Source organism: Pithys albifrons, chromosome 1 (genome assembly GCF_047495875.1).
Source record: "Pithys albifrons albifrons isolate INPA30051 chromosome 1, PitAlb_v1, whole genome shotgun sequence".
NCBI classification, from domain to species: Eukaryota; Metazoa; Chordata; class Aves; order Passeriformes; family Thamnophilidae; genus Pithys; species Pithys albifrons.
This window is the reverse complement of record NC_092458.1, coordinates 2,762,106-2,782,515: the sequence shown is the minus strand read 5'-3', so window position 1 is coordinate 2,782,515 and position 20,410 is coordinate 2,762,106. Positions and strand designations below refer to the sequence as shown.

At 39.1% G+C, this 20,410-nt stretch overlaps 1 protein-coding gene across 15 annotated transcripts in view; it reads right to left on the bottom strand.

The window, feature by feature from the left end:
- Positions 1-20,410, bottom strand: part of DMD (dystrophin) — a 1,187,916-nt gene that overhangs the window by 16,671 nt on the left and 1,150,835 nt on the right. For 11 of the 15 annotated variants that reach the window (XM_071568723.1, XM_071569521.1, XM_071566241.1 and 8 more), the window contains 6 exons: positions 20,132-20,170; positions 15,648-15,713; positions 14,333-14,398; positions 11,316-11,474; positions 3,956-4,199; positions 3,496-3,619 (listed from right to left, as the gene is read on the bottom strand). In XM_071568723.1, coding sequence (XP_071424824.1) covers positions 3,496-3,619; positions 3,956-4,199; positions 11,316-11,474; positions 14,333-14,398; positions 15,648-15,713; positions 20,132-20,170 — 698 coding nt within the window. The remainder of the gene's footprint in view (positions 1-3,495; positions 3,620-3,955; positions 4,200-11,315; positions 11,475-14,332; positions 14,399-15,647; positions 15,714-20,131; positions 20,171-20,410) is intronic. The other 4 variants (XM_071567909.1, XM_071577044.1, XM_071575337.1 and 1 more) reach the window with 2 other exon arrangements.

Genomic DNA, 20,410 nt, shown 5'->3' with positions numbered 1-20,410 from the left:
AATCAGTAGAAACCCAGATTCTCATCTGCATCAGTATTAATATTTCTGACAGTTTAATTGCATCAGATTGGCGCTCCAAGAACACTCAATTGTACTGTAAAAGGGTTTAGCAGCAGTTTAATAAAGCGAAATACATTTCTCCCACTGAATAATTTCTATAACCTGATTATAGGGCAGCAGTTTAATGGGAAATTCAATACATTTTTTTTACTGGATTTTTTTTGCTCATGGTTTCATATAACTAAAATCCATATGTTGTTTTTACTGTATGCCTTAGCCTCCAATACAAACAAAGCACCTGGAAAAAAGAATACACCTAAAGGATACACTTTGAATGGGACTCTCCTTTTTTTACTAGATGTCTTTCATTCCCATTAAAACACAAAAGCAATTTTGCCCACTGTAACAACCATAATTTTGAAAATGACTTAATGACCCTTTATTGTAAAATGTTTTGCCCTACTCAATCTAAGTAATAAACTCTGATTTTTTGTTAACATTTATATTCTTTAAACACTGAGGTGCTCCATGCTAGTGGAGAACTTAGAAAAAGGGATACTAAAGGAACACCTCAGGGCTGCCTGTATTTAGGTCAGGAGCTTCACAAGAGTTATTACTGACCAAGAGTGATTTCTCCCACTTCACTACAAGAAGTGAGGTAGAGTGTCTGCAAGAAGCACTTAATTCATATAAATGATGGTCTTTGTATCAGCTTCTTTTATTCCATTAATGGTCTAAAAATAGCTGCTGAGACTGCTTGCAGTTTGTTCAGCTTTCAACAATGCCGGGTTCACACAAATCAGCTCACACCATGAGTTACTTTTGCATCAAGTGTTGCACTGACAGAGGTGTCTTAGCAAAAGTAATGTCCTTCCAGCCTTTGCTGGATGTCAAGGTGAAACTCAGAGCAAGATGTTGCTGTTTCTACCCAGGCTGAGGCCTTTATCGGCCTGCAGGAAGCCTCCTGGCCCTAAAGAACAGAGGAAGAAGGGCAGTGGTTATGCTGTCCTTCTGAAGAAGTGAGGATAGGTACTGATTTCTGAATGTTCTCATAAGCACTCACACAAACTGAACTGTGCTGACCTTCAAAAATGCGTAATCTTTTATTTAAAATGCATTTTTTGTTTTTTTTTCTCCTCATTTGGATGATTTTTCTGACCATATCCTTGTACATGACCAATCTACATTAGCCAAACAACCCAACAAAAGTAAAGATACCTCCAGACCTCAACCTCTTTACTCAAAACAGCCTTCCCTATTTGTGTTTCTACAAAAGGCTAAGAGCTGGGTGAGTCTCAAATATTCTGGTGGTAGCTGAACGAATTAAAGTTTCACAAAAGCCTCTTTCCTCACACATCTCAGAGAGCCTCCTCTGCCATGCTACTGCTGAGGGAAAAAGGCCAAAGATAAGGATTTTCCCATTAGGACTCCATGAGAAGAAAAGCAGAACCTTTCAAATTGCCCAGGTGTGTTTCAGGTTACCAAGGAATAAGCTCTCCTATTTGTAAATTATGTTTTGAGTGGGTACTGCTTTTACCAAATGGACAATGCTGCTAGTGGAAAATCTTTAACAGTTTGCCTGGGAAAGCAGAGAGACAAATGCAGTGGGTCTATATTCAGAGAATAAACCCAACAACTAAGGTCTAATTTTAAAGAGAAAAACACATAAAAGATACCACTACATTACCTCATTGACTGAGAGACCTAGAGATCCTCAGTACTTTCTCAGAAAGGATGGCTCCCTCATTCCTGGGCACATGCTTGCTGCATGGGAGCATTATTTACAACACCATTCACAATTCAAGAGTATCTCAAGCTGCGCTTCAGAAAACTCTCAGACTAGCAAGCAAAGCTTTCTGGTGTGAAAGGAGACTCCACAAACTGCATCAGCTGTGGTTTGTTGGCTCAGTTAGTAATTCTTTCTACAAGCTCCACTCTGTGCTGCCAACAGTGTTGCTTTGCTGAGTCTTAATACGATCATACTGATAACGGCTCAGCTCTCACTGTCCTTCCATATATTGGCTCAGTCAAACAAATCAAGTAAAATCGTGTCTGAATATTTGCTTTAAAAACTTTTAGCAGTTTATATGTCTCTATCATGTTAATTGATTAGTTCCAGTCTTATAAGTTAAATGGAAATAATTTTGTATTGACTCAAATGAAAAGAAGCACTTTATTGTACTTTGTCCTACTACAGGATGACATAAGAAACTATAAACTACAAGACTTCTAATAAGATGGCTGAAAACTACTGTCTTCCTATTTTTTCCTATGTATTTTAATTAACAAATTTTATGTGATGAAATTCATGACATCTCTTCAGAAAGCTGATGCAAATTACTCTGCTGATACGTTTTGTCTCTCTGTGTATGCCATACACAGCAAAATATTTCCTCATTGGTCATCTGATTAATGAAAGGTCCAAATGAAATTGCTGTTACCTGTGATTGTACTCTCAGCCCCAGGATTTCACTTAAGCATTTTTAAAGGTACAATTTATTTCACATCTTTTGTTGCAGGGTGTATGAAACCCATCTTGTTTGATACTGGCACAGGCTGATATTATTGCTTACACTTGCAATGGAAGAAAAATCCCTCAAAAAGCTGCATTTCCCACAACAACAGCACTTGAGAGACAGGAAAATGTCCCCTCCCACTGACACTTCCACTAACAGCAGTTAAATAAAAAGCTCTCACTTAAGCCTCTATCTAATATACAATAAATAAATTTCTGTGTATGAAGCTGAATATTACCAGCCCACTTGAAGCATTATCTTGTTGAAATAATGTAAGTGCATTTGCTTAAAGATGATGCAATGATTGATTGCTTTTTTACTAGATAAAAATCCTTTCTGCTTGGTAATAACTACTTACTCATTATATAACAGATAGGAAATCAAGAAAATACTACCAGAGCAGTTAGTAAAAGCACAAAAATAGTAATTCTAGTCCCTAGATACAGAATATTTTTACTTAACCTTACTCCACAACTCATTTGATGTTCATTATCACATCTGATGGGATATTTAGAAGAGACATTAGATGAGCACTGCCTATGAGTGACAGTTCAATCCTACTGATTAAGCCACAACCTATTAAAAACAAGATCTCATCAGTTAACATGAGGATGACTAATCACACATTTAGTTTCTTAGCAATAATTACTACTATGTACATTTAAATCAGTCATGTCATGCTTAATAACTGAGTCAGTTTGAATAAAATAGTTAACTTTTCAGTGATATTTGTTTTCAGAAGTCAAGCCCTGAGCTTTGTATTTAATGTCAAAGTATCCAAGCTACTGTGTGCATCATGATAAGAAGAAAGAGCTTGAATCATTCTGAAGACGTAAACAGCCAGTTGACATCAAAGACCATTGCAATTGTCTACTTAATTTTAAATAAACAGAAGAGTATTTTCTGCATTTAAGGTTTTTTTTTCTGGAAAATGGGACTATAACTAATTTTTATGGCAATCTGAACGCTGTTATCTTACCCATGGTTTCTGAAGTCTGGCTGCCAACTACACGAAGAAGCATTGGCTGACTGCTGCCTGACCTCTGCAAAGAGGTAGAAGGAGATGATAGTGTTGTACCATTCACCTTGGCATCTGCCTGTGGCTGAAAATTGAAAAGAAAAGAAGTTGTTATTAACAGCTCACTATCTTATATCTCTGTAATTTTTCTATATTCCATGAATACACAAAATTTTCTGTCTGTTTTTAAGTAAAAATATTCATGCAGCCAATGGACTTGAATTCTGAATAAAACAAGGAAGAAGGCTAAATAAGAACACTGAAACCTCATTTCCTATTCTCACTTGCAGCCTGTAGAACAATTTAATATTTTTCTCTCGCTAGCCTCTACAGATACAATTTCTTGGTATGTTGTTAATGATAATCTTCACATTTGGAAAATGACTCTACAGAGACTTAGAAGAAATGCCTAAGGACTCACCTGCTCCAGCAGCTGCCTCAGCCTGTGCAGCTGTGATTCCAGCTGTTTGTTGTGATCCTCCAGGATCTGCATCCTGGCTTCCAGGCGGCCTTTGTGCTGGCGAAGCAGCTTGGCTTCTGCAATGAGCTCAGCATCCCGGGGGCTTTGCGGAGAAACCGGCATCATCTCTGGTGGGGACGGCAGTGGAGACAGTCCTTTGTGGTCATGCTGCTGCTTCAGACGGTCATACTCTGCTTGCAAGTTTCTGTTGAGAAGTGACAAGGAGGCAAAAGCTTTATGAAGCTGAACTGGTGGGTGCAAGGGGCAGTGACACCTCTCATGTGGTGTGAGGTGTTTAATTCCCGGGTGGCAGAGGCTCACCCATATCTGCCACTCCTTCTGCAGAATCCACACATATGGGTTTACACCTCACAGATCTGCATGGATCTGGATACAAGCATTGCCTAAAGGCTCTCTGCATCACCAGAAGTCACCCGATGCAGAATGCTGGCTGGGCTGCAGACACGCTCCAGCAGCCTGGGTACGCTCTGTCCCAGACTCAGCCCTCCCTCAGCCTGCTGTGCTTTAACCTTCCTAGCAGAAGTTGGACTGCCTGTTCACTTCCATGCATGACTACACTCAAAGAGTAATTAGCGCTCAAAGAGGACTCTGAGTGATCAGAGCACTTCACAAACACTAACCAAAGTGGGTGCCACCTGGCCAGCCTATCTGTTTTACAGGTGAGAAAACTCAGAGATGCAGCCACACGAAGTCAGAGCAAACCAGAACTCTGCTGTCATCAGTCAGGTCACATCACCCTCCTCTCTTTGTATCTCCAACTACATTTGCAGCCTAGGGCTAAAATTATCAACTTAAGATGAGAACAAGACAACTTAGTGAGCCACTCTGTTAAACTGAACTGCACTGACTTTTGGGGATATAATTTCCATCTTCCTTTGGAATGTACTGCCTGGAGTGCTGCAGTCTACTGTAACTTTTTGGCACTGCTAAGCTTTTTCTTTTATTCTGTAAAGATCCAATTTTTCCTCCAGTAAAACCCTCCATAGATTAATATGATCTATAGTGGTCCATGTGAAAAAAAAAAAAATTCTACCAGGCAGAAAGAGCACAGAAGGTAAGAAATAGAAACCTTGAGAGGGATAACACAGTCCAAAACTGCAAAAATAGTAACGTGTAGCAGAGACTTCCTAAGCAAGGGAGGACTAACAAACTGCATTGGGATTTGTTGCTGTGATGTTCCTCTACTGCTTCCCAGAGGGGGAAGAGCGGCTCAATGCTCTGGTAACTGCTTACTCATCACAAGCAGTGACCCAGATTTAATTTTTCCAACTCACTCTTATTTGAGGTTGTGAGAACAGGCACCTTTGCCAGTTCTCCCTGCAAACCACAATACACACTGACAGTCTGGTCTGGGAGCTTAATAGCACCTCAGAAATCTCCCAATAAACTTAATTATGCTCTGAAACACTTACAAAGCTATGTTGCTGTGACCAGAAAAAGAACTAAAGCAGTTTGCATCAATTCACATGGGTGAGAAAGCAATGCCAAGGACAAAGACAGGCTACTGACTGTTCTTCAGTAGGTCCCTGAACTCCTCAGCAGCTGCATGATGGACATGTCCTAACCTGGGAGTGTGGCACCCCACACAACACAATCCCTAAGGGATGTCTGACTTACAAGATCTCTCCTCTGCAGAAGTTTTAAAAGCTGAAAAAAACAAGCTGAGTGTTCTTCACTTTACATTGTTCAAAAATTCAAGATTTCCTTCTCTAAAACACACACTATGGAGAGTTTTTTTTCAAATGAAGGGTTTTTTTTAATGAAATAAGAGTTTCAAGCCCACAAAAATTATCTGGGAAAAAAGGAAGGGCTATCTATACTGGATATAGAAATAGTCATATAAGTTATGCCTTCTGCATGACTTAATGTCATCTGGTATTTCTACCTGAACAAACTGGTGAATAATTAATTAAAATAGTGAAGGGAATAGGAATGAACATGACAACAGTATCCCATATGGTCTTATTGCTGACTAAAGTTTATACAGGATTCATCATTAAGCTTGTTTTTCACAAAGTCTGTAGGTAGTGGCTGTCACTCCCCCATGAGGAACTTCCCAGATGTACGATATAGGCAATAATCCATAAACAGCAGACTCAAAAGTTTGAAGTGCTGTAAAGCAAAAGATAAAACATCACCCTAAGGGCAACTCAATAAATGCACTTGGTCATACTTACAACATAATCAGATACGTTGCAACAAAGAAATCCACCATTATCACCTCTGTCAATATAGAGAAGTCCTTCCAGTAACTATAGTATTGAAATACAAGTAAGGACCAGGGAGTAACTCAGATAAAAATGCCCTTGTGTCTGCTAACAGAACAGTTAACAAATCTTTTCGAAAGCCTACAGAGAAAAAAAAAGTCATGTAAAGGATGCTGCATATTATCCAAGCAGAGGTATGTTTGAATTTGGGAGTTCTTTAATTAAATACTGTAATACTGCTGGAGCAAAGGAATGTCATTTTGAAGGACATATGGGTTTGCCCAGTGCACCTGTATCACTGAATTTTCCAGCTGCACCTTTTTAGCCTAGATACACAGTCCAGAGAACTGAGATTCATCACAGCTTCAGAGCCATAGGAGTGATGTGGAGTGCAGATGATCAATAACATCATAATAACTGGGATCTAAACATACAGCAATGATGATATGCATTAACACAGAGGGGGGGAAAAAAGCTGGAAATTAAAAAACAAGGAAAGAATTTGAAATCTGCTGTAAGAATATCCTAAGGGAGAACAACTGGCTCTTATTCCTACTTCTGGAACAGTTTTAGGCTGTGTGGTGAAAAAGGACTGCTGCTGTGAGCCAGGCAACCAAAGCACTGCACAGACCTCAGTGTCCCAAGGAAGGGCACACACTGACACTTTCAGCACAAAATAGGACATAAGGGGAGATAAAAACACAATTCTTTTGTCCTAATTCAGCAGGAGGGACCAGCTAACCCTGTGTGGGGGTGATCAAAGCTGTGTATTCTACCCCCTCTATTCATTCCCCAAGGTCAATGGGCCATTAGCAGCAGCTGCCCAGGGAACCATTATCACCTTCACACTCAGCATGAGGGGGCGGAGCTGCTAATGGGCCATCAACAGCTCAACACCCCCTGGCTCCCAGAGTTAATCACACATTGTGTGAGTCCCTGCCCAGGGGGAGGGACTGGGTGCTCCCTGAGGGTACATAAGTGGTGGGTAAGAAGACCTTGGGAACTTCTCGTTGGATCCAGAGGAGCAGCAGGACCTTGACAGGAGGAGATCCCCGCTCTCGCCCAGACCACAGCCCTCGCCTGCACCAACAGGTTTTTCATTTCCTTTTGCTCTGGACTTGGGGGAGCCACAGGGGTCTCAGCACAAGGGCAAACAAATCCCCTTGGGTTTGTGCCCCAGGACACTGGGTTATACTGCTGGGGTTTTGTGAGTTGAAAGCAGTTTCCCTTTTGTGTCAGTGTTGTTATTGTAATATTATTATTAAATTTTAGCTCTGACTTATAATCTCTCTCATGGTGAGTTCATTTCCCCTGCTGGTTCACCTTTAAACCAGCACATCTTTCTAAATGAATGCAACTGAGCAAGCACTGGCAGTACGGAAACCCAACCTCCCTCCACTATCGCTCAGGCTGGGTGACTTCTGCATCTGGCTGCCACAAACAAACAATGCTGCTGCATCTTCTGATCACTGTGAAAATGAACCCTTCTTCAGTAACAGAATACTAAAAACACCCAACACACATATTCCACTTATGATGCTTACAACAATTTGAGGCATTCACGAAGAAAAGTAAGAGAGAAAAAGCATGCAGTGTAACCTTGATTTACACAACTGTAAAGAGCTGGGTAGTAAAGAGCTCATGAATTATTAATCACATCTATTACTGGCAGCATTAATTGCCTGGTGATGGAAATCCTCATGGACCCCATTTGCTTAGTAGTCCCCTCAGAGGCAATTGACAATTTGTGAATTCATATTATTTCTCATCTCCCTACAGAAAATCAGTGGTCTGAAGACATTGACAAAGCTGGTAACTGAACCACCTACCCCTGTCCTTCACTAGGGTGACAATGTTTACTCACGATGCTTCACACTCAGAAGATCTAACTCCCCTTCTTCAATGCCAAAACAAATACCAAAAGGAGCCACAGCATATTTAGAAATGCATCACTTTTTTGCTGTTGGCAACTACACAGAAGGAACTTATTTGAGGAGGCCATTCATCAGTCTTTGGATTTGAAGGAACTCTATAGCTACACCAAAACAGGACAGCTTTGAGATTCAAGGTGTTAGTGCTGCTCTGGTGGCACATGGCCCACTGAACTTCCAGTGCAAGTCAGGAAAGCCAAGGAAAGGCAAATAGCTCTGGCTGAAGATCTCACTGACTTAGTTGTTGTTGCAGGACAGCTAGGAGCTGGGAGGAAAAGAAAACAGAAGTCTCCCTCTTACAGAAGTATGTCAGTGACCTTGATTCAACTAAAATATTAGGAAACATTCACATTTTTTAGCCATTAAAACAGCAGGAAAGTATTTGAATTCTTTGCAGAAAGTTCTGAGTCTCTGTCACTGCAGAATCCAAGCTTTCTATTTAATGCTAGTGTAGTACATCCTAATCAGTATTACCTATCCCACCATACAACCAACTAATAATGTACTGCTTTAGACAGACAACAAAAATCTGTCTTCTCTGCTTTTGAAATAAATTCAGTCAAGGAAATCTCAAAATGCTTTTAAGAGGGTTTTATAATTAGATTTTCTTTTATATTGCAGTATAATAAGTTGCTTTCCATAGCCCTATTACTTTTTGTCTACTGAATATACAAGAAATGTTCTTATCACAATATTTCATGTGATGCAAAACTTAGCACAAGCCTGAAGGCCTAAAACTCAAATGAAACATTTTCAGCAATTGAAAATCTTCTCTAAAATGCTCACATTTTAACAAACGTAAATTATTTAGTAGTCAAATCTTAGGCATGAATTATTTAAGAAAGTCATACTTACAAGCTACAGAAGCATCAAGGTCTTAAAATGCTAGCAGATAAATAATGGATATCTAACAAGAGGTCTTTGGAATTGATGAAACCCCCAGTCAGAACCATGTCACAGCTAAGTTAGGCTATAAGTCAGATAATGCATTTCAGAAGAATTTAAAATAGGCAACAGAGCTTTTTAAACTGTCCAAAAGCAAAACTTCAGAACTGCAATTTCAAAGAGTCTTTTTCATTTAAGTAACAAGTCAAGATGGTAATATTTGGAGACCAGAAACTGAAGCTGAAACCCAAACAGAGGTCAGAATTCAGTAAGCAGCTCAAAAGAGACGAAGCAAAATAGAAAAGGGCTTTTTTGAAAAGCAGGAAGCTGTGGAGAGTGGAAGAAAAAGAGAAATGACAATGAAGTGCTCCAAATATCATAGTACTGCTTCTTGTTGGTACTTGCTGCAGCTTTCCAGGGAGCTGCTGAGAAGTGACTGTGCATATGCTGACTCTTACTGCAGAAGCATACAAGATACAGCAGAGAGAGCTAAATCTTCATTATCAAAAGTCTTTGGCAACTACAAAGAAAATGTTTGCACAACCCTAAAGGAGAAGGATGACTAGAAATGAGAAATCTGAAGAGACAAGGTTATTTTTTTTCTAAGTAGGTAACTTACATGAATGGCTACTGACTGAATAGCTTACTTTTCTAAAAAGGAACCAGCATTTAGTCCATAAAATCATGGCTAGCTGGCTGTGACAAGCTATAAGGGCAACAAGAACTTGTTTGCTTTTCAGCAGCTACCTTAGTTTTTAAGCACAAGTTACTTATAGCTTTTTGCAGAGACAAAAATCATGATTTTGGCATAATCCATGAAAATCACAGTAGTGTGACCCCCACACTCCCACAGAAACAGCCATCTCTGTCCCTGCTGTACTGAGACCTGAAGCACCCACAAAAGGTGAGGCTGCCTGTGGTGGCACCCCATCCATAACTGTGCCCCCAGCAGTACAAATGAGAAAACAACAGGCTACACCCAATCTTACAGTCTACAGCTCTTGTTTAATCCAGGATTGGCAAGCTTCAAACCGGGCATTTATAAGGTGTAATTCCTCTCAGAGACCTTCTACCATGTTATTCCTCATCAGGAGTTGCTATATTAAATAAAGCCTTTGCTGAAATTTAAGATATAAACCCTGAAGAGGACTTTTTAGCCTGTTGAGCAATGTAGCTCCACATTATACTAGCTTTAATATGCTACCTTTCTAATCTAAAACTAGGCTGCTTTAAAAGCCATCCTCCTTTCTGGTAGGCAGCTTATTTTGTATGCAGACAGAAAAGCATTATGATATTTTTTTCTTCTTCCATGATTCACTCACTACATAATGCTGTTTAAAAACTAACAGTCATCACCTGAAAACTAAGCTATCTTATTACCTGTATTGTACCAGTTACCAGATATTTCAAACCACTGATTTTCCTCTGCTTTGGAACGTAGTTGGGCTTAATGTGCTTTGCAGTAGGAAGTTTGTGGTTTGTTTCAAACAAAATCTCACTGCTTATTCAGTGATCAAGAGCTTTGGTTACTACAGCTTTCTGTGTGAAACACTTTCTTCATCCTTGTTGCCTACAGATCCTCTACATTCTCCCAAATCCTCCTGCTAAGAAGTCTATGATGGAGCCACCGTAATTGATTAGTACCATCCAAAGAGGTCTTATGCACAGAGAGAAGATCTATGACAATGCCAACTCTTGCATTACTTGCTTGACATGCCTGAGGTAAATGATTACTGCATTAAACCCTCAGTGTAAACAGAAGTACCTAGCTCTTAAAGAAGCAAGAAAAAAAAAGAGCATGAAAATGCCAGCAGACTGTACCATAAAAAATAGAAGCCAAACAAAACCATGTTTTTTTGTAGAAGTAAATTGTTTCTTAGTCTTGATTTTGGTAGTTCACAGTGGCAATTACAAATCTGCCAGAGTCAAGATCTCCCAGTTGTTATGCTAATGGCTCAAGACTCCTGAGTACAGTAGAAAAAGGACTTCACGCTTTTTGTGGTGATTTAATGAAGATAACTTCAATTTGATTTGAAATTATGAGTAAATGACACTTGGTATTGAAAGACTAAAGAAATGGCAACAAGCAACACCAAATAGAATGAAAAGAGGACCCAATTTTAACCACTTTGAAAGTATTTACTCGTTGGAGGAAAATGCAACTTTATGACCAATTTTATTCTAAAACTGCTACCCACCTGAATTGCATATAACTCTAAGTATAATTATTTTACAGATTTTTTTACTTCAAGTGCAGCATCTGGTGGTGTAATCTACCTGTTTTCCTCCTCCAGGTCTGCGAGGATTCTCTCCAGTTCCCCTCTTTCCTCACTCTCCAGAGAAATCAGGATCTGGGCAGGGCTTCGGGGCTGGCTCAGTGGGGACTCCTGGTTCAGACTTTGGCAGTAGTGCTGGATTAGCAAGTGTTCATCATCGCTGGAAACAGAGAAGGATAAAACATGCTGTTCCCTTCCTTCTTTTGAACTTCACAGTGAATATGAGGAGATGATTCACTCCCAGTCTTTCATTTCTTACAAAGAGATTTGCTGAACTCTTTGCAACCAAGACAGAGCAATGTACCTTAAAGCAAAATCTGCTGACCTGTTTCACTTAGTCTCTGCTAATTTTCCTTCTACAGAGTCCACCTCTCTCCATCTCTGCTTCTCAGATACTTAAAACCAAGTTTGCAACAGCTGACAACCTCAGCTTTCCTTTTCTGCCTAACTTAAATTAGGGATTTGCTTGAAAAAACAAAGGCTATTTTCTGCTGTTTGATCTGTGTCGTGGAAAGGGTCACTCAAGCAAAGGCAACGCATTTATTTTTGTACCTACAAACCCTCCTTATCTAATGAATGTGTGCTTTATTTATTTTTTTCTCCATAAAGCTGAATAAAAATATACTGATCTAATGAAAATATGCTATTTTTCACTCAGGTGGGTTTCTTTTTAAAATTAAAAGTGATGTACACTGTCAGAATACAAATACATTCCGTTTAATATGTATGATCTCTTTCTTTTTTCTATTGCCCCTGAAGCTGTGTGGCATTTGAAACAGAAACATCTCTGGAAGAGAAAAGCAAATTCAATTCTGAAGACCCTGATCACCTCTCAGAATCACATGGATTGTTTTAGGTGTCGTTTAGATGCTAAGGAGATGCATCCAGGCCCTATGTCATGCACCAGCAGTAACTGTGAGAAACCATGAAAGGTTTTCCTCAACACCACAGGACACGGACATTAAAAATGACACTGGCTTAGAAATTTTGTAGAAAAAAATAATTCAGTCTAGGTTTTTTTCTGTTATGTTCCTAAACAAGAATTTAACAGGCATTTTGAACAGCTGTTATTGTTCAAAAATTGTAATTTTCCTTGTTGCCATTTGTTCCTGAAAATGTTAATGATGCCATTTTATGACTGCAGGAGTGCCAAAGCAATACAGAGCACATTAACATGAGTTCATAAAAGAGAAGTATTAATTTTTCAGAGAAGGAAAGGCTTGCCAGTTCCTAAATTTATACTTTTCATGAAAGGCCTGAACTGTGATTTCCTTCAAACCACTGCTTTGAATTTATGAATATTCTTAGGGATCTTAAATGAAGTTAACAGTGAACAAGTGACATAACTATTGCAATATGTGTCACTTTACAAGCTCTTTCTGTGTGATTTTCAGCCTGCATATAATTTTTATATATAATTTCAGTGACACTACGTAGCAAATTTTGTGGTAAATATATATATATATATATATGCTATGTCTTTATTTCCCTCCTTCCTTGTCTCCATCTATCACTCTAACTGCACTTATCAGTCCAATAATCCAAACCCTGTAAGAATGGCAACAAATAATACTGAAGCAGAATGTGACAAACAAAACTGAAAGAATTAGTTGTGAATTCATCGTAAGCTTTAATTTTGCTGCAATTTCTATCTGTCTGAATAATATTTCTTCCAAAATTCAGAATGTACATTTATACAACCTGAATAACAAACTGGATAGCCATTGGTTAACTTGTTAACTGAATCATGCTAATATGGCTTCTAATTAATCAAAAAATGAACTGAACAGTAAGACCAAAGTGTAATACAAGAACTACTGCATACACAAGATTTGTGTGACAAGGACATTGAAATATTTCAGTGGGACAACACAAAATTCCATCTATTATAGCATTACTACTGTTCATAACAATACAAAATTAACATACCACTTGGAAACCAGGTTTTCAGTAACTGCATGAAACTATATTGACATTGTTTATATATCAGTTTTGAGGTGTCATTTCAACTTTCTCCTTTTTGAACCAATATATTGGAACAATATAATTGGATGTATAAGGGATTTTCTTTTAAAGCTGGTAGGGAAAAATACTACCAAGCCAAAAGAGAAACTATTTCAAAACAAAGAAAACAGCTTTATCACTATCCAGGAACATCTCATACGCTCAGAACCAACTCCATAAACTCTTGATTTGGAATCTCAATTTAAGTGAATTACAAATTTATATTTTTCTAATTTTCAAACATGCCAATGACTTAGGTGCTCCCATCCTCTCTTCACAAACTATCCACAGTTGGCTTCCTAGCTCTACGTCCTCTCATTCCGAGAATAAACAAGATCAAGAACATCAGAGGAGGAGAAATACATTACCATGTCAGAAAATCACAAAAAGGTCTCAGTGCAGCATTAGATTTAACTACTTTTCAAAAATTAAAACTTTTATTTATGACTTTACATTTAAAGTAGTGCAATAAATGCTTGTTAAGAGATCTGTTCAACGTAGTTTATTACTTCAGATATTTCATGGTGAGGATGAGTCCCTCCAGGCTTACACTTGCAATGCATTTCAAGTATTTTTATACCAAAGATTTCTGTTTAGCCTCACTAATGTTTTGATTGACACTTTGCCCACACCATTTTCTAGCTTACAGCAATTAAATCAGGACTAACCTGGTAGTACAGATAGAAGGGTTTTCTTTTTATCTTTTTCCTTAAAAAGCATCAGATGATGAACACTTTTTCCAAGTAATATGGGAACTATTTGTTGAATAAATCAGGATTTTTTTGAAATAATTTAGTCATTTTAATTTCGAAGGTATCAATCACTTGTTGTATAAATTTGGTATTAATCTATAAACCATAACACTATGTTACAAATTGAAAGGACATGAGTTCATCATGAAATTGAACCAGATGTGGTACATGGCCATGCAAATTCAGCACTACAAAATTTCATTGTAAGTTATTAACCTTACCAAGAAAATACATGTCAAAACCACTAAAACATCCTACTTACATGCTCTCATTAGGTGAAATACTGTCATTGAGATAAGAACCATTGGTGTTCTCCATTTCTGCTAGCCTGTGGAAAAATAAACAAGACTGATTAAACCAATTATGTTTTCCAGAAGCTTCATCTGCTCTAACATTCTGAAAGGAATTAAAGAGCGTGATGTTTTTGATGAATTTGAAACTCAAATTAATTTACCAAAAAGTTTTGCAATAAAATATCGCAAAGGATTGTTTGTTACAATGACCTGGCAAAACTCACTTCTAAGTTTATCTTCCATTCCTCTTAATTAATTCCAAAATCAAAGAAAAGCCTTAAGATGCCAGGGGATTACACCAATTGCTTTGTACCTGGCAATATCATCATCAGAGCTAACAATCAGTCATCTCTCATTGGTTTTCATGCTAAGCCCCTCCTAAATGCCCTGCATAATTCAGAAACACCTCTCCTGATTAAGTGGTAATTGAGGAGAGAAAGAGGAGGCCAAAATAACCATTTTTCATTGCCTCAACCATTGCAAATTTACTTGTTTAGTGTAAAAACATATTATTTGTGTAATTAACCCATTTTTTGATTCTTAAGAGCAGTATGAAAGCAGAGAAGTGAACTAAAGCAGTGATGTGCCACTACTTTAATCCTCCAAGTCAAGGAAAAATCCTGTTTGTGGTATTTCATGAGCTGAATTACTTAACATTATAGTAACATTTGAGATTCATGTAAGAGTTTGGAGGTTTTTGCTATTCTTATTTGTATGATTACACCAGGGTCCATATTAAAGACAAAACCCTAGAATCATAGAACAGTTTGGGTTGGAAGGGACTTTTAAAGGTCATCTAGTCCAACCCCCCTGCAACAAGCAGGGATACCTTCAACTAGACCAGGTGGTTCAGAGCCCCATCCAATTTCTCCATGAATGTTTCCAGGACATCCACCACCTCTCTGAGGAACCTGCTCCAGTGCCTCACCACACTCACTGTAAAAATTTCTTCCTTATATCTAGAACCTACCCTCTTTTATAACACTGCCCCCTGACCTATCACTGCAGTTCCTACTAAAATGTCAGTAACTGAGTGCACAGCTAATGATGACCCCACAGAACCTAAAGGCCACTTCTGACCACACAGGTGCTTTGGCATGCAGGTTAGCACAGGCTGGTTAATAGCAACTACAGACAATGCTCTGCATCCCAGAGCCTGGAAAGCAAACCCCCAAATTTTATGTTTCTTTAAGAAGTGCTCAGGTCGCCACTAGCCCTTGGTCTGTTTTTTTTCTTAATTATTTTTTATAGAAAGATCTGCCTAACATCCAGCTGGTCTCATACCTGCTAGCATAATGTTCAATGCGTGAATGAGTATCATCGTGTGAGAGCTGAGGGGACGAGGCAGGCCTATAAGGCAGAAAACACTGATTAATCACAAACAATACCCCTTTGAAAGTAAAAAGACACTTAGCTATGCCTACACCCTCACATCTCTGTGCCTTATGCTATGTTTGATAAACAGCAAGTTGTAACTCCAGGCGCTGTGTGTGCCTCCTCAAGCCATCCGTGCAATGTTCTGTGGTACCACGCCAGGGACTTTGACCATTCTGCAATCCACCTGCTGCCATGGCTCTTCTTCACACCAACTCCTGAAGATGCCTTTTTCAAAGAATTTATAGAAGAGCTTTCACCCTGGTTTCCCCTTCACCTGCCTCCTTCATTGCCAATTCTGCTTGACATGCAGCCCTGCACTGGCTGCCAAAGTCCTGTTGGGAACCTCTCCTCTACCTCCCGCCCTGCTCCAGTACTGCTTCCAGCACATCTCACTTAAAGAGCCTTTAAGGATTACTCCATGAGCAGCTAGAAGTAAATACAGGAAACTCTTTAACAACACTCTACAGGCACTGATGATTCTGCCTAGTGTCTTTCCAGAGTTGCCATCTGAACTGTAGCTCAGTGTGTTATACAGGGGGACACTGTCAATTATTTTGGATTTCCTGCCTGACAAATCAGATGGTATGAGATCCTCTTCAATTTTTTCGTGCATGAAAACAATTCATGGGAATTTTCTCATCAATTAGAGCATTTTTTCTCACAGCCTGAACTCTGGAAAACATCAACATTAAATGATGTTCCCTATGCAGTTCAGAGAACACCCTTTGCAGCCATGTGGGATTTTGCCCACTGACATTTATCAGGACGTGCTGGAGTAACAAAAAACGATGCAGCTTCACAAATTGTAGGGAAATTTCATGTTTTAGCTGAATTTCAACTGCCCTTCATTACATGTCTGCCAACTCTCCTTCTGGAACTCCTAAGGAAGGAGTTTCCCCCACTTTAAGCTGTTGGATGCTGTGGTTCAGGCTGGGGCTGCCCACAGTGATGGCACTGAGTTGCACAAGCAGGTGAGTGTTGTATTTACTGGTTATAAACAAAAACTGTAATAATCTTCTGGTTTGTAATGCTCCCATGTTAGGAGTTTGACAATCCTGCTGTGGATCTACTAGACCATTCAACTTCCAGGTTTCTAATCAGCCTGCAAAGGGCTCTAATTTAGGGTCCTGAATTCACAGAGCTATATGCTGCATACATAAATTTCAGCAGCAGCAAAATTTTTCCTCTTTAAGACATTACAGGCTAAATATCACAAATCTCATTTTGTCTGAAATGAGCTTTGGCCTCCAACTGTACTTTTACCAATCACATGTTCAAACATTACCACAGCAAACCAGAGGATAAATACTCAGTTCACAGTTCCTAACTGCAGCAGAGATTCATCAATGGCTTCTCTGCAGCTGGATACCCTAATTTGTGTAAGAAAATATACACTGAAGGGAAGGGAAAAGGATGTAATTTCTTCAGACAGGTGGACTATGGACCAAGATAACACTGATTTTTCTCATAAATCAATGATATTTTCATTTTTTGTTTGTCACAGCTGATATTAAGCTGGTCTAAATTGGTACATCAGTGAAAGGTCTTGTTTTAAACATGCATTAATCCTAATATTGTACATAGACTAGGAAATCTGTGTTAAAAGTATCTTTTGTTTTGAGCTGGATCATTTTCTTAGTCCCTCTCACACTGGCATTGCAGAGGTAGTGGTACCAGTGTGAAGGAATGGACAGCACTTGGCTGGGACCTTCTGGGCAATGAAGAGATGTCTCTTTTGGTAGTAGTGCACAGCAAAAGACAGGCCTGACTGCATGAACACAACCCTGCTGCCTTGAAACTACACTTCAGAAGTAACCAAGCTATGCAATATATATTTTTTCCTTTTTTTTTTTTTAAAAAAAGGCAACACAGTGTTGTGTAACTTGTTGAAGCTGATTCTCTCTGCCAGCTGCAAGCAGGTGAGGCTCCATTTCCAGGTTTGTCTCCACTTCAGAACATACTGCAAAAGGGAGACCTACCTCAAACAGCTTTTTAGAAGTTTGCTCAAGAAAGCAAACCTTTTAAGAGAAGCACTGCTTTGTGCTGAATTAAGCTGCTCAGAGGCACACTTCTGCCAGTACCTGAGCAAGCCTGAGCACAGCTGTGTTGCACTGTACATACTCTGAGTGACCATCTGTGCTAGAGCTCAGAGTCCTCCCTGTCTGAGCACACATACCCTGCACACCTAATCAGCTCCAACAGCCAGCAAGAAGGCTGAGTGACACAGCCAATATTTAGATAAGATAACCAACCCTTTAACAAGAGCTCCACAGCTGCATTGCTCAAGCTGAGGTCTGCAGGAACAGCGTGGGAATTCTAGTTAAGTGGTGACCAGCTCCTGCAATTCCCTACACCCCCGGAAATCTGGCTGGCAGGACAAAGGCACTTTTCTTTGCTGTTCAGCATTTTAGTTCATGCTTCTTCAAAGTGTAGGATGTAGTAAAATGTACTGTATCACTGACAACCGCAGCTCAAGTAAAAAGACACAAACTCACAACTTGTAGGCTGTCCCTTTAATGCCTAGCAAGCAGAGTATTTATGCAAAATACTGGACAATAAGCAGTCAGAACGACTAACTTTCAGTAAAAAACCCCAATGAATCTATTTATAAACAGCTCCATGTATACCACATGTTGATGTCAGGATAGCACTGGCATTGGTGACTGCTGCCAGGTGATGCTGTTCTGAAGTGCTTCAAGGATAACCAGAAAACTGGCATGAGAGCACCAGGAAAAGGCACAAGCATAGAAATCCCAGGAAAGTTTTATGATAACTTCTTTGACTGCCAAAGCTGGAATCAGCCCTATAACTGAGAAGCAGCTTTAAATCTGGGTAGCTTAATAACTTGAGTTGTAAGCCAAGTGCTATAGCACCAAGGAAAGGAATAAAGTTAGCAGAACAAAATAGAGAGCAATTCTTTCCAGACACTATTCATTTCTTATTTTTCTGCTTTCTTGTTCACCATAGGAAGGGGATGCGATCCAGAAGATACCTGAGTTGGTCTGACTAAAGGTGCAACCTCTCTGTACAAACCCTGCTTCTTAGTATTCCTCAAGTTTCCTTAAGTATGACACACGTGTTAAATCCCTGTTGGGTACAACACCAAACCTGTGATGTGAAGCTATTGGTGTAGGCATACCATGAGGTTGTTACTGCAACTAGAATTAAGCATGTTATGACAGTTTAATTTCATGTTATGTCAGACATAGCAGCGGCATTCCATATGATCCAAGCTTTCTTTACAAGTTACTTTTAACTTTGCAATTGCTCTAAAGGTTAAGAAATTGAGATCCACAGTTGTGTTCATAAACCAAAGTGCACACTAAAGCTCAAAGCCCCTCTATTTCAGTCTGGCTCCAGCCTTTTGGACTTTTCTGTGGGTGAATCCTCAGCCATATGAGGCTTACAGTACTAGATGTGCTTCTTGGTTGCTTAAATTTCCTAGAGGTAGAGCACTTCTCTTCACTTCCCAATGGTTTGTGCTCCAAATGAAAATTATAAATCAATATTCCAACATATACATTTCACTTGTTTATTCTACAAAAAAAAATTCAAAGGAGGTGCAAGCCATATACAATTCACCATATAGAAATATATAAAACTCTATTTATTAGTTTCTCATTAGTTATCAGTATGCAAATTAAAATAATCATTATTTAACACTATTCTGGAATCATCCATGTAACACTAGAAGTAGCAAATGCCACAATGGTAAGTATATATATCTTTAGTTTACGCTGAGGCTGTTACTACAACAGTAAGATAATGCACGTGCAGGAGTGGTACAAGAATGAAAACCTGTTTCATAGCTGAAAATCCCTGCTTTTTTAACTTCTGAAAAAATACAGCAACCATTTCCCCACTTCAACCTGCCTTCACAAATCTGAATGTATGTAAAGGACTAATAAAATACCCAGTGAGCTTTGGACTAACTGGGGCGCTTGAGTGTGCGCATTGTGCATAAAACCAAACTACAGCTTCATCTTCAAAATTATGTCATTCCTGAAACTGAATTAAATCCATCACGTTCAAACTCTGTCCTTCAAAAAGCATTCAGTGTACATTAAGAAACACAGAATTCAGAAACATAGGCTTTTAAATGACAAACTTTCTTAAGCATTAGTAGATCCGCACAAAATCCCTGTTAATTCAATGAAAATACATCCTCCAGAAAGAGCATACAGTACACAATCCATGATTGCTGGAAATTCCAAGATTTATCCCACTTTACTCTTTTGGGAGCAGAACATTCCTTCAGAGAGTGCATCAAAGGAAAGAGTCATAAAGGAAGAAGGGAATGATCTTATGGAAAACTAAATAAAGAAACAAAAAGCAAGTGAGGGAGCGCAGCAGCAGTAGCAGCAGCAGCACACTTCAGCAAAAGTACTCACGCAGAATCTACTGGCCAGAAGTTGATCAGAGTAACAGGACTGCAAGACAAAAAATGAGGAGGTGAAGAGAGAGGCAGAAGAAACTCAGCAGCAAAATAATTACAGAAAGGTTTAAAAAAAACCACAAACCAACAACCGAAAAACAGAAATCCAACAGACCAACATGAATGGCTGTGAAGAGCAACCAACCAAAAAGTGAGGGGAAAAAAATTTGAAATCCAAAATTTTAAAAGAGAGAGAAAGAAAAAGAGAGCAAGCGAGAACAAGCTGTGTGCAATT